Source organism: Giraffa tippelskirchi, chromosome 4 (genome assembly GCF_054371585.1).
Source record: "Giraffa tippelskirchi isolate mGirTip1 chromosome 4, T2T-mGirTip1v1.2.pri, whole genome shotgun sequence".
Lineage (NCBI taxonomy): Eukaryota > Metazoa > Chordata > Mammalia > Artiodactyla > Giraffidae > Giraffa > Giraffa tippelskirchi.
In genome coordinates, this window is record NC_137278.1 from 36,652,733 (window position 1) to 36,667,273 (window position 14,541).

The following is a 14,541-nucleotide window of genomic DNA, read 5'->3' on the forward strand; positions in this document are numbered from 1 at the left end:
GTTCCACGTGCAGTGGCTGAGGCCCGCTGGCCCAGGAGTTCCTAGGCTCCCTTCCCGGCCAGCAGTCTCTGACTTTCCATCTCTTCTCCTAAGGGCTCCTTAACTTTTCCCTCTGGGCATGAACATGGCCCCTTAAGGTTTAGGGGGAGGGTCTTGGCACACGCTGTGGGCTCACCCATGGGTCTCTGTTTGTTGTGCAACCCACTCCTTAGCTCCTTGTCCGTCATGGCCCCTGGGACTCTCCTCTGGCCAGTCCCAACCCAGGGCAGCACTGGACTCCTCTGCCCACAGTCCAGCCTTAAGCAATTTGGGCTCAAAGCTGTTCTGAGCTCCTGCCAAAGAGTCTGGTTTTCCTTCCAGCTTGTTCTCTTCATTCTCTGGCTCACTGTGGGCTCCAAAGGGGGCTGTGGAGAGGGGTGGTGGCCTCAGGCTCTCAATGCTCAGGCCTGGAGGAGAGTAAAGAAAAACACATATGCCCTGGGGCCACAGCCTGGTGGCTGTGCTAGAGAGTGGGACTGAAAGTCTAGGGTAGGATGGAGATCCTTTTTTCCTGGTGTACCCCTCACTTTTTATCATGTATGAGCTATCTTTACATTAAATGACTGACTAAACAGATCAATAACCACCTATGGCCAGCCAGCAGAGCCTAGGGGTGGTCTAATTCTAACCACACCTGTGTACAGGTACTTTGGCAGACTCCCACATTGTGAAGTCCACAATATTCTGTGTAGGAATCAGTTTCAAGCGATGCTTTATTTGTGAGCCCAAACCTTTCTTGTCCCACCCACCCCTCCGCATCATGGAGGTGAAAAGAAAAGGACCAAGGACAGATTTGACATTTTAAGTTCAACTGAAATCCCACTTCCTCCCAAAGGTCTTCAGATTCTGCATCTGTGAAAATCTCTCCCTGCCATGAAATTCCTTGATTTCCTCTCCACCGTGACTCACCCCAGCATCTGCCTTGCTGTGCACAGGCAATGTTGATGGCCCAAGCATCCTTGCATTATGACTGCTCTCTTCCATCAGGTATCTCCTGGAACAGGATTTCCCGGGCATGAGGATTGGGCCTGAGCCAACCACTGACTCCTTCATTTCGGTGATGCAAGGCGATGTGGAGGGCATCATCCCCGGGAATGCCCTGGTGGTGGATCCTAAGAAACCTTTCAGGAAACTGAACGCCTTTGGCAATGCCTTCTTGAACAGGTGGGTACAGAGGGAACGCGTGCATCCTGGGTGCTTTCTTTTCTCCTTGGAGTATGAAAGGGCAGGGCAAGGTCTTGGGAGACCCTGTTTCTTTTCCAGACCTGGAATCTCTCTTGATTGTCCCTTTCTTAGTGGGAATGAAACCATCATTGACTAGGAATATGGAAGCTGATGACACTGGCCTGATTTCTCCTGATCAAGTTGGGGGAGGGATCCAACTAGTTAAATCCCATCTCTAATCCGCACCTCCCTCCAGGAAAAGCAGAGAGGGCTGCCCTCTGTAGTTCCCAGCTTTTGCCTATCCTATGGAAGGGCTTTTCAGCCAGCTAGAAGGAGGCAGAGGAAGGTTCCTCCTGTTCTGGACATTGTTTTTACTTGGTGGCAGGGATCCTGGACTTAAGGTAGAAGCCCTGGCTTTGATCACTGTCCCTCCTACTAAACTCACTATGTGACCTTGGACAAGTCCCCTCCCCTGAGACAAGTCAGCCTGTAAACACCAGGTCACTGGGTCAGTTTGAGTGGAAGAAGCTCTAGTGGCTGCTCCACAAGCTGACCCGGGCCTTCCCATTACTCTTCTTACCTAGAGTTCAGGCTGATCCCCTGATCAGGCTTATAATGTAGATCCACACCACAATTTTGCATGCATATCGCATTTAAAAGTTTTTTAAGCTACTTTCTATAATTGAAGGCATTTAGAGTAAAGGTAAAGACTATGGGCTTTGGGTTAAGAACCCATCCAATAGCACCATGCTCTTAGATAGATTACCCAACTGGTCTGTGTCTCACTTTTCCCATCTGTAAAATAGGGTAAGAGTAAATATCCTCCTCCAAGGCAAGAGGACTTTGTGAGAAAGTTGGCATTTGACACAGATAGTCAATGATGAGTGAAGTCACATGCAAAGGGTTAAAAAAAGGACATTTCAGCAGAGAAAACTGAAAAAAAAGGTGTATATATATGTGTGTGTGTATTGGAGAAGGCAATGGCATCCTACTCCAGTACTCTTGCCTGGAAAATCCCATGGATGGAGGAGCCTAGTGGGCTGCAGTCCACGGGGTCGCTACTAGTCGGACACGACTGAGCGACTTCACTTTCACTTTTCACTTTCATGCATTGGAGAAGGAAATGGCAACCTACTCCAGTGTTCTTGCCTGGAGAATCCCAGGGATGGGGGAGCCTGGTGGGCTGCCGTCTCTGGGGTCGCACAGAGTCGGACACGACTGAAGCAACTTAGCAGCAGCAGCAGCAGTATATATATAAGCAGAGAGGATTCAAAGAACATGGCTTAACGCAGGAACACTGTGACTTCTCTGCTGGAGCCGCCACAGCTGACTGACAGATGTATACATGTACTGTTGGCTGAGGACCGGCCAGGTACGTCCCCTGGGAGGAAAAACAAGGAGCAGGGCAAGGCAGGGAGTTGGGGAGGCCCTTCCATGTACCACCAGCTTCACTGCAGCCACGTACAGGATAGCTAAACCCTGGGTGCCTGCTTCTCGTCCTTGTACTGCCCAGGGGTTCTATTTCCCCCCTGACATCTCCCTTCCCCTTCTCTGGGGGTGTCCCAAGCCTTTTCCAGGCACCTCAGCCTCCTCTTGCAGTGGATGACCTTTCTTCCCATTCTAGAGAAGATGGAATCCTGTATCCATGGGTTCCCTGCAGTTGGTTTGGTTCCAGTCTGTCCATAAGTGGAGCCTGTTTGCATCGGGCCTGCCCCTCCATGCAGCCCCGAGAGCTGCATCCTCTTTACCCTCAGGTCTGCTGCTTCCCCACCCCCCACCCAAGAACCCCCCACATCCAGCCATCTTCCCAGGGACAGCTCTGTCAATGACTCCTCTTCCTGTCAGCTCCACCCTCCCTTGGCTCCTTTACCACAGAGAATTATCTTCTTGAGAACCCTGAAGCAGGCCCTACCAGCTCTTACCCCCTCGCTTTCCTTCCACAGCCAAGTTTCTGGGCTTCACCTCCTCACTCCTTCCTGCCCCCCACCCTGTGGAACATGGCTTCCCCTGTCACAGCTGCCCATGTGAACACTGTCCGTGACCTCTCTGTGATAAGCCATGAGCACTTCCGGTCCTCACCCCACCCCATCTCTCAACCACCATCCCCTCTCAGCTCCTTGGCCTCCTCCTGTCTCCCTGGCAGACCCTCTCCAGTCTCCCCCGGCCCCCTTTTGCTCTGGCCCCTATGACCTGGTGTCCCCCTCAGCCCCTGCCCTTCTCACTCCATGCACCTGGCCTGGGGGATGCTCAACCAGAGCCCTGGCTCCAAACACCAGCTCCATGTACATGACCTCCTGGTCACCAAGTGACAGCAACCCTGCTCAAACTGGTTTCAGCAAAATGTGGAATTTATTGAGGAATGCTGGTGTGTGCCTTAGAACCTATGGACAAGAATCTGGCTGGGCCCAAGGCATAGAGGAAACCATGGGCTTTAATAGGAAAGGGACCGTGCCATGGACTATCTAGCACAGTGCCAGAAACACAGCACATGCTTCATTAAGTATTTACCAAACTGATCTGGAAAAGCTGACAACCACCATATCAGATTGTATCACTCTTTTGCTTAAAACGTTCCAATGGATTTTTACCACCCTCAGTATAAAATCCGCATTTCTTAATGTGGATCCTTATGAGGGCTTTCAAGGCCCTCATAATCTGGCCACTACCTCCCTGTCCGGGCACGTCTCTAGCTGCTCCAGCATTCTGGTTCTCATCTCAGTGATAGTGTCCCCTGGCCTGATGCCTACACACACACACACACACACGCATACATGCTCCCCTCCCCCCTCTCATTTCCGTGTGGCATCTCCACCTGCTTCTATTAGTTTCCTAGGACTGCCAGAACAAATTACCATGAACTAGGTGGCTTTAAAGTAAATATTGACTCATAGTTCTGGAGGCTAGAAGTTCAAAATCAAGGTGTTGGCAGGGTCATGCCCCCTCTGAAGCCTGTAGAGGAGAATCTTTCCTTGCTTCTCCCAGCTTCTGGTTACTCCAGGCATTTTGTTTGTATCAGAATAATTCCAATCTCTGACTCCATCTTTACATGGCCATCCCCACTCTGTGCATGTCTGTATCTTCACCTAGCTACACACACACACACACACACACACACACACACCCTAGCTTCCTGCCTACACCCCTGTCCTCCCAGCAAAACTGGCTACCTTTTGAGGTCTCACTTCAGGTTCTGTCTCCCCTGTGAGGCTTCCCAGACTCTCTTTCCCTTGCATCCCTGGCCTGCTCGCCAAACCTGCATCTCTGCAGCCACCTCACTGGAGAGCAGAGGCTCCCTTCCCTCTCTGTTCCCAAGACTGTGGGACCTTGAACTGGAACTGTGATGGTCAGACACCTTGTTGGCTTCCACCAAAAATGACATTTAAGAGAGAAGACTTGAAGTGAGAAGGATCTGGCTTAGGTTTACCAGTTTGTATTTGGATACTTTGGGATATAATGCTGGAAATGTTTCCTTGATTAAGGCTTGAGAAGGAAATGGCAACCTACTCCAGTATTCTTGCCTGGGAAATCCCATGGATAGAGGAACCTGGCGGACTACAGTCCCTAGGGCCACACAGAGTCGGACACGACTGAAGCAACTTAGCATGCATGCACGCTATCCTAATAGCAATGTTTGGTATTTGGACAGCCTCTTAAAAGCCCACCTAAGCATTCCTGCATGGTGTGGCCCATTCTTAAAGTCCAGTTGTAGTGTCTTCTCCTCCAGGAAGCCTTCCTTCCACCTTGAATCTCCTGAGTCCTTCACTCGACCTCTTGGGGGTGCTGGTCCCATGGCACCCATATCATGGTTGTCCTTGTGCACACCTCCACTATTCTACCAGACTGTGCCCCTGGGGGTGGGGGTTGGGGACAGGGATCGAGGGCTGGACATCCTGGTGTCCCTACCAGCAGGGGCCACAAACATAGGCCCCTTAGAATGCGCCCAGGAGCTTCCTCCAAGTGCAGATCCTGGGTCTACTGTGGGGGCTGGTCTAACTTGGGGCTGGGAGTCTGCATGGGAAGGTGGCTGAGCGTCGGAACCTCTGCCCAGAGCAGGAGAGGTTGGTATGGGGACAAAATGAGGGTGCCTGAGAGGCAAGAGCAGAATAGCACCTCACCATGGGTCTCTTGCCACCCGTGCAGGTTTGTGTGTGCCCAGCTGCCCAACCCCGTGCTGGAGAGCATCAGCGTCATTGACACACCAGGCATCCTCTCTGGGGAGAAGCAGAGGATCAGCAGAGGTAAGCAAGGCACCTGGTAGGCTTGGCCCTGGCTCTGTGTTGTGTTCTTTCCAGAATATTCTCTGGCTTCTATACCAGGATAGAGGTTCCTGGGGCCTTGCTGTCTCCTGATGAGTCAGTGCTGCCTTATGTGCTATGTGGGGTGGTCCTAGGCTAGCACCAGAGTTCAGGTCCATTGTCACTCAGGAGCAACTGGCCCCAGGCTTCTCATCTGTGAAATGGACATATCAGCATCAGCCTTACTCGCCTCATCAGGTTTCCTCCTGGGCCAGACCCTGACTTGTTCTGAAGGTCCTGCTGTTCCTGCCCCGGGAGCTGGCAGCTCTGCAGGGAAGGCAAGTGCGGGCTGAGGACTTCAGCCAATAGTGTGAGGATGACAGTGTGCTTTGGGGTGTGAGAGCAGGGAGCTGGGTTCATTAGAGCACTTGAAAACTGCCCATTCCAGCAGATGTGGGTGACTGCTCATTGAGGGTGGTCACTGGCATGAGGGGTCAGGAGCCTGAACTTGGGAGCCAGACCACCAGCATTCTGAGCCTGCCTCTAACACTTCCTAGAAGAGTGACCTGGTGGGTTTCTTTCCTTCAGCTGCCTCATCTGTAGAGTAGGGGGCATAATTCTATCTACCTTCTAGGGTTGTTTGAGGATTAAAAGAAATAATACAAGTAAAAAGCCTCCTGTCTGACATGTAGCAAGTGCCCAGTAAACATGATTTCTTACCAATCATCACCATCACTAGCATCATCGGGTTTTTCCTAACTCTAAAACACTAGATGGATACTGCAAAAGTCTTAAAGTTCCTGACTGTGCTCCTCCAGCCTCTCCAGCCACACCAGGCTGTGTGCCCTAGGCGGCCCCCTACCCTTTCTGTGCTGATGCTGTATTTCTGGTAAGAAAAGCTGATGAAGCCGTGCCCACCCCAGTCCTGGAGCTGGGAGCTGGGCAGGAGCCAAAGCAGCACTCAGAAGGCAGCTTCTGGGAAGGGAAGGCTTTGCACAGGCAAGAGTTCTCTGGGCGGCAGAGAATTGACCTTCGGTGACAGCCCGCCTTCCTCCCACACGTGCCTGGGGTGAGGTGCATGTATGGTGGTGCAGGGGCGAAGCGGGCCCCGGGGGGAGAGGGGAGCGTCTCACCCCCTCCCTCTGGCCTACCTGCCCTTTGGAAGCACTCTGTTCAGGGCCCCGTGGCGGGGTGCAGGGAGCAGCTTGGGCAGCTGCTTTGCTTCTCTTTGTTTCCCTAATTATTCCCTCCCTCCTGACCAGTCCCTACCATCATTAAGGCTTCCTCTAGGCTCATCCGAAGTTTAGGCCTAAAGGAGATTTACACAGACAGCCTGTGTCTTCTCAAGGAAGAGAGCAGACAAAGTTCTCCCCCTGAACTCCCCAAGGGTTAGGGGGCTATGTTCCTGTAAGTGCAGCCTGATCGGGGATCCAGAGAGGATTCCAGCTTTTGGGTTTCCAAGGGCACTGGACTGGGAGTTTAGAGCATTGGGTTTTAGAACCTGTGGGTCTCAGTAGGTCACATTTTCCCCTGAGTCTTAATGTCCCTGTGAGTAACAAAGGGTAATGATACCCATCACTTGACCTCGTGATGTCCACAGACAGTAATGGAAAATTGAACATCAGCTCTGGAACTGGATCACAGTGAGCTCCCTTCTTTCGTCTTTATCTGACACCCAGGGCCACCCTATTAAACAGCACCAGGGCAATCTATCAATATAATGGCCTTCCTTGCAGTTGTGCAGTGCACTGCCTATGCAACTGTACATGGCAGCCCTGCTTCTAGAGATGCCTGCCTTCCTCAGCTTCTGTTCCATTCCGTTCTTTTCCTATTCCTCTACCTTTTCTCCTGACTTTATCTTTGGACCTCAGTGGCTGCTCTACAGTAAACTGGGGGCTCGGTTTTCCTGCCTGCCCTTCCTATCCCCTTCCCACCCCACGCTGACTACCACCAGGTCTCACCCCACTTCTGGGAGAAGTGATAGCCCAGTGTATGTCTCTGCAGACCAGTTTGATCTCTGCCCTCCTGAGCCTAGACTATAAATGCAGCTGCTGGCAAAGTAGCCTGGGATAAAAACAAGAGCTGAGAGCTGAGCTGCCAGTCCTTCATCATCAGCCTGGGACAGGGCTAACCTCAGCACTCCACAGAAACCAGGAAAATAGAAGGTGGGGATTGGATACCCTCAGATATCAGGAGCACTCCAAATAAGGAAAGTTTCTAGTATGAAGACCCCCCCCCATCCTTCACAATCAGCCATAGAATTCAGTAGTTCAGTGTTTACCTATATACATATAACCCCCTATCTATATTCATCACACCCCTCTCCACACACCCCTCCATGCACTCACACAGGTATGTGCACAGAACCAAACACACTTCCTGTGGCCTTTCGCCTGGGCTCTCAGAACTCTGGGTTTGGCCACAGCACAGATTCAGTGCTTCTTGCCTTCCTGCAGCCCAGGGCTAGGATAATCCATGGATAGCCCAGCAGACGCGCATCTGACTGAGGTGGTGAGTCAAGCCTGAAATCCAGCCACGTTCCGCTCACTGAACCTCATGCTAGGTTCAAGGCTGTGTCTCACCAAGAAAACAGGGCATCGTCATCACATTTACACTGAGCCTCTTCTGGGCCGAAGCCTGGTATGCCACTTCTCCCAGAGGCCCCTCCTAGGATCTCAGACTTCACAGATGGAGCACTCAGGCGCCAGGCCAGAGCTGGGCCAAGTGTGGTCCTTGGTCAGGTTGTGGCCCCTCTGCCCGGATCTGGGGGTGCCTTGTGTGTCTTGTGGGAGAGCGGAAGCAGGGATGTCTGGGAACCTGAACCTGGGAAGTCCCGGCCCACACTTGTCTCTGGATGCAGATGCTTTGGGGTGGGTGGGAGAGGGGCAGGGAGGCAGTTGCTGGAAGTGACAGGATGTGTTCAGCCCAGGACTCATTACTGGGAAGAAGCAAGGATGCAGTGGAAGAGGAAGGCTCCGGAAGTCTGAGTGTCCTCACACTAGGGAACCACATTTCCTGTCCGCCTTCCAGCTAGAAACCCCCACAGGCGCCACCCTAGAAAAGCAACCCCACGGTGCACTGCACACATCACTCCCAGCGGACCCCGTCCTGTGCAGGTGAGCTCAGCAGGGCCGGAGCAGGAAAACACTTGCCCAGGTCACACAGCCAGGATGGGAACTCTGGTCTCCTGCTTCCCTGTCCAGTAGCTTTTCAGCACATTAGCATGGTCTGCCTGCCCAGGAGAAGCTCAGAGAAGAGAAATGGGGGCATGCGCTCCTCTGCAGCTTTCCCCTGGGGACCCCGGAGGGTCAGATCCTCACAGTCTCCCGTCCCTGGCCTATTTCTGGCGCCCTCACTTAGGGGCCTGCAGGCCCCTGGACCACACGCTGTACATACACACAGTGTAGGGCTGTCACACACCAGGGCAGAGTAGCAGAGTCCCGAGTCCCTTCAGCAGGGGGAATGGACACCCTGTGGCCACTGGGAGGCCTGGGGCAAGGCTGTTGGGCTGCTTTTCAAGGTGACTTCTGGGGGGCATGTAGTGTGGCCTTTGTCATCTGAACTAGTCCCACACTTTGCAAACTGATACCTTCTAATTTCTCTTTCTCTAAGATGTCTTTAAATCTTGACAGATTCTGAAACAGAACCTTTTATGTACCCACCTCAAATAAGTGCCTGGTTAGAGGGCTCAGCGCCCGGAGCTCCAGCTTTGTGGGGCTCTGAGCCAAGAAGGGAACACAGAGGGGAGTAAGGATCTGGGTCCTAGCCCCAAGTTTACCACCACCTGGCTGTGTGAGCTTGGGCGAGCCCCTTAACCTCTCTGTTCCCTCTCCCTTCCCTGTTAGATGTGTCTGCCTGTTTACCTCCTGGCACATGGAGAGTTATGAGAGTCAAATGAGACTGTGTAGCTGAAAATACCAAGAAATGTGCTGCCTTGTCAGCACCCTTGCACTGCCTCTCAGGCTGTGAAGGAAGCTGGTTGATGACTAAGGAGTTGCTGCACTTACTGTTGTTTGTCTCATTGATTTCCTCCTGCCTGGAATTACTTAGAAATGCTTTCCTTCCAGTGCTCTGGAGCCTGGGGTGGGGGGCAGGCCTGCAGGCTGCCCAGGCTCTGCTCCAGGGGCTGCTCACCCGCTCTCCCAGAGGAGGCAGACTTGCTACCTGTAATTCCAGGATGGCCAGCTTCACCATCAGTCTTCAGAGCTTGAACCTCCCACCACCCACTAGTCCACATTGCCTGAGCCCTTGGGCTGCTTCACGGACTTGAGAGCTCTGTTGTAGGGCTCTGAGCCGTTCCCAGTACCAGCGAGGGAAAGGGGGCTCGTCACCCCAGATGTCACGGCAGAGCCTCCAGACTGAATCTGGGCCCTCCCCATGGCTCTCTTGTAACCATGGTTCTACCATTGATCCCTCACCAGTCAGTCATTTTTATCCCCGTTTTACAGCTGAAAAACTGAGGTTCAGACTTGCCTAAATCCACACAGAAACTAAATGGGAAAGCAGCCCATTCCCCTTTCCTGAATAGGTCTACTCCGTGCTTTTCTGATGCTTCCATTCCTGGATCCGCATAATCTCAATCTACAAAACTAATTAGATACCCAGCTTGGAGCCCCCGAGGCTCCATAGCCAGGAGCAGGGAGGCTGAGCTTCAGAGAGAGCTCGCAGAGTCATTGCTTGACTCTCATTTCCTCGTAGCCACACCTGGGGAGGAAGCTTTCTCAGAATTCCCCAGCTGGTAATTTGATAGCCAGCCCTGCCAGAGCAAGCAGAATTTGCAAAAGTGGAAGGATAAAGAGGAGGCCTCGGTGCTTCTGAAATCCTAGAAAGGGTTCCCAGAAGCCATCTGCCTGCCCTCAGGCAGGAGCAGGCTTCATATGGGCACCCAGGACATGGAAGACAGCAGGCCCCAGCCTTCCTTCATCCAGATTAACAAAGAGACCAAGAACCAGAGAAGGGAGGCTTCTTGCCCCAAGACACACAGCAAATTGATAGCTGAGCGGAAACTTGAGGTGGGTGTGTCCAGCCCAGTGCTCCTCAGATGACCCCTTCAGAGCACACCCAAGTCATGGAAACTCAGGCTTGGAAGAAGCTCCTTATAGAGTGGGCAGAGCCATAGGAACAGCCAGGGTCACCTGCAGGCAATCTCACCTGCATCCTCGTCGTTTATTGGATCCTCACAACCAGCCTCTGGCAGGGTCGGGTAGGTTCCAATTCAGAGACCAGGAAACTGAGGCCCAGGGATGGCTTGTTCACTGTCCCTGGGATATAAAAGGCAGACCAGGTCTCACATTTCAGTTCTGAGCAGCATGTGCTGATAGAGCGCCTACTGTGTGCAGGGGACCGTGCTGAGCACAGGGAAGCAGAGGAGGATGAGCGGGCCCTGCCCTACCAGCTCCCGGTGCAGTGGGGGGGACGATGCATCCTGACGGTTCTCTGGGTCAGCCGAGAGGCTGGCGCCTGCCTGAGGGGCACCTGACCCAGCCATGGGGACAGGCATGGCCCTGTTCTGGCAGCACTGACCCGGTGTCGTCCCTCTCCTGCCCCTCCCCACGCAGGGTCCGATCAGGCTTCTGAGATTTGCCCCACTCCCTCCAGGTCTTTGCAGCAGAGGCTCCTTGTGCAAGGCTACTGTCATTGTGTACTGGCAAGGGCTCAGAGGCCAGGAGCCTCTTCTCTGTAGCTTCGCTGGCCCCTTTGATCTCCCCAGCCCATGGAGGGGTGGCTGGAGAGCTGGGCTTAGAGTCAGAAGACCTGCGTTCTGGTCCTGGGCCCTGGGCAGTCTCAGTGGCTTGCTTTGAGCTATGTCATCAAGCATCCAGGACTAGCTGCTCTGGCTGCCCAGCTGACGGTGAGCAGTTGCCACTAGCAGCCACGTGAGGTGTGCTGAGCAGTGAGGGCTGAAATCTGCCACACAGAGGGACATAGGGAGGGGGCAGCCTGCTCTTCGCAGCCACCCTCCCCATGGCTGGCACTACCACAGCCAAAACCTTGTCCGGCTAGATTTGGGAGCAGGCCTCAGCAGAAGGGCAGAGGCCTCCGAGCCCCACTGCCCTCCCCAGCCACGGCGGAGGGCAAGCTTGCTGGTTCCAGGCACCGCAGCAGCAAGGCTGCGACCCGTTTTCCAGGTTGTTGGGGCACTGGGGCCCGGAAGTCAGTTTGCCCTGATTTTCTGAGCCCTCTGCCCCCCTTCCTGCCTATGGCTCTGAGGGGGCTGCCTTCTGGAGGTGAGGTAAGAGCCACCCTCCACTTGGCTGTGCTGAGGAAGATTAAAAATAGCCAGAGCCAGCCCTCGGAAGGGACAGGGGAGGGAGTGGGTGCAGGCTGCAGGCCCCCCTGGAAGAGGCGAACAGGGACCTTGGGGCTCATTGGAGCTGCGAGCCCAGTCTGGGCACAAGGAGGGGAGTGGGAGGCAGGGGACTCACAGGTGCAGGACCACTGCCAGCAGGACCTGTGTAGGGTGCCCAGAGCCCTGTAGCCAGGTCCAGTCCTGACCCCCGCCCTGCAAAAACACACACACACATGTCAGCAATTTGACTCTCCCCTCATCTCTGAGTCTCTCCTCTGGAAAGTGGGACTGTGCCTGCCTCAGAGGGTGGTGTGGGGGTGAATTGAGGTCGTGATGTGAACTGAATCGAAGTCTGAGGCTCTAACAGTCTCTCCAGGAGATTCTGCTGCACTCACGCTGAGGACCTTGTTACAGGCGAGCAGAGCTTCTTGCCTCTCACTCGGTGGCAAGGCAGCTGCTGGATGACCTTCCCTGGTCTCTAATCTTCCTCTGTGAGGCAGGGTGGGAACTGCTGGCTTTTTCCTTTTGGCTCAGTCTCCCACTCAATGTGGCAAAGAGCTCTGGGACCCCAAGGTCTCTGCCTGTAAAACCCTGTGGTGTTGGGAGCCAGGGTCTTTGGGCCCACCCAGAACCTAAGGAAGGGCTCCTACCGCCCTGACAGAGGTGTGGCAGTGGGGGGGGCGACAGAAGGCCCCACACCTCCATCCTTATCCCAGCGCTGCTGCTCCTGGGCTGTGTGCCCTCAAGCAAGTCACTTTACCTCTCTGAGCCTCACATCCCCATCTATTGCCCTTTATATGGAAGAGGAGACGGAGAGGTGAAGCTGCTTCCTCTCTAGCTGCTAGGTGAGCTGAGCATCTCTGGTCCTTAAAAATCTGTTAACTAGATACTATTCATATGCCCATTTATAGATGGAGAAACTGACTCAGAGACAGTAGGTAACTGGCTCAAGGCCAAATAGTGAAAAGATGGAGGAGCCAGAGTTGAACCCAGATCTGACTCCCGAGACCATGTTATTTCCACTGCACTGCCGCCTCACCCCACATCCCTACCCTTCACCCCAAAGGCCCCACCCCCTGACTCTGCTCTGCCACAGGGTACGATTTCGCTGCGGTCCTCGAGTGGTTCGCCGAGCGGGTGGACCGCATCATCCTGCTCTTTGACGCCCACAAGCTGGACATCTCCGATGAGTTCTCGGAAGTCATCAAAGCCCTCAAGAACCACGAGGACAAGATGCGAGTGGTGCTGAACAAGGCCGACCAGATCGAGACACAGCAGCTGATGCGGGTGTACGGGGCCCTCATGTGGTCCCTGGGGAAGATCGTCAACACACCCGAGGTGATCCGGGTCTACATCGGCTCCTTCTGGTCCCACCCACTTCTCATCCCAGACAACCGGAAGCTCTTTGAGGCTGAGGAGCAGGACCTGTTCAGAGACATCCAGAGTCTGCCCCGAAACGCTGCCCTGCGCAAGCTGAATGACCTCATCAAGAGAGCCAGGCTGGCCAAGGTGAGGCTGCCTCTGGGAGAGGGACAGCATGGGTGGGGCCAGTGGTTTGGGGATGGGGTCAGCTGCAAGAGGAGAGGGCTACTGCCTGCAACCCTGAGCTATTGTCTGCCCACGTGAGGATGTCCGGTAGTCACTGCCTTGTGAGCATCAGCCATGCTCACTCGGAGGGGGTGAGGCAGGGTAGTGTGGTGGTTACAATGACATGCCCTGGCGTCAGCTGGCCAGATTGGAGTCAACTCCACAGTTTACAGTGTGATCCCAACCTCAGCAATGCCCTTAGTTGCTCTGTGCCTGCTTCCACATCTGTGAAATGAAAGGGTTAGAAGAAAACATAGAATAAAGATGGAAAAGCCCTCATCACAGTGCCTGGCATGCTCACAAGTGCTTTGTTTGTGTCAGTTGTTGTTACTGTCTTCCTCATCAACATCATCACCAGAATTACCATCCCTGTTACTGCCTTGACCTTAACCTCCCCACAAGCTCCCGTTTCCCCAAGATCTAGTGAAACAGCTCAGTGCTGTAAGCAATGGAAGAGAAAGAGGATGGAGATAAATTATTTCAGAAGTAGGAGCAGGAGGAGGGATTTGTGGGAAAAGATGGGGTGAGAGGCGCCCTGGAGGGAAGGAAAGAACTTGATCTTGATGGTCAAGGAAAGAACTAGAGGTCTTGATCTGAAGGCTTCTCTCTGCCCCTGTTATTCAGGTTCACGCCTATATCATCAGCTCTCTGAAGAAGGAGATGCCCTCCATGTTCGGAAAGGACAATAAGAAGAAGGAGCTGGTGAACAATCTGGCCGAGATTTATGCCCAGATTGAGCGGGAGCACCAGATCTCACCTGGGGACTTCCCCAACCTGAAGAGGATGCAGGTAACCAGGGTCTGGGGGCTCCAGGAAAGGGACGAGCTGGCTGAGCAGCTCAAGCTTGGAGTAGGCCACCCTAGGATGTCCTGCAGAAACTCAGCCCAGAATCAACAGGCAGGCAGGTGGCCCTGGGTCTGCCCTTCCTGCTGTGCTGACACTGGCCCAACAGGTGCCAGACCTGGGCCCTGGGAGAAACATGGAGCCCCAGTGCTCCCAGTGGGCAGCGTGTTAGAGGGGGCTCTGATACCTCCAGCTTATGACCTTCCCCTGTCCCGGTCACTACCAGTTTGGAATCCCCACCACATCATGTGAAACAGGACAAATCACCTGACAGACATTCTCTTGGCCCTTCATTGCTTAAGTTTACTGCTGAGATCTGCCTTGGCAGTGATTTGAACATACGCCACCAAGAAGCAGAAATCTGCACAGGAGTTTGTCATCTTT

General features: G+C 53.8%; 1 protein-coding gene across 2 annotated transcripts in view; it reads left to right on the forward strand.

The window, feature by feature from the left end:
* The window catches only part of EHD3 (EH domain containing 3), a 29,104-nt gene that overhangs the window by 9,763 nt on the left and 4,800 nt on the right, over nt 1-14,541 (forward strand). For both annotated transcript variants that reach the window (XM_081594463.1, XM_081594464.1), the window contains exons 2-5: nt 1,027-1,203; nt 5,344-5,441; nt 12,824-13,236; nt 13,939-14,103. In XM_081594463.1, coding sequence (XP_081450589.1) covers nt 1,027-1,203; nt 5,344-5,441; nt 12,824-13,236; nt 13,939-14,103 — 853 coding nt within the window. The remainder of the gene's footprint in view (nt 1-1,026; nt 1,204-5,343; nt 5,442-12,823; nt 13,237-13,938; nt 14,104-14,541) is intronic.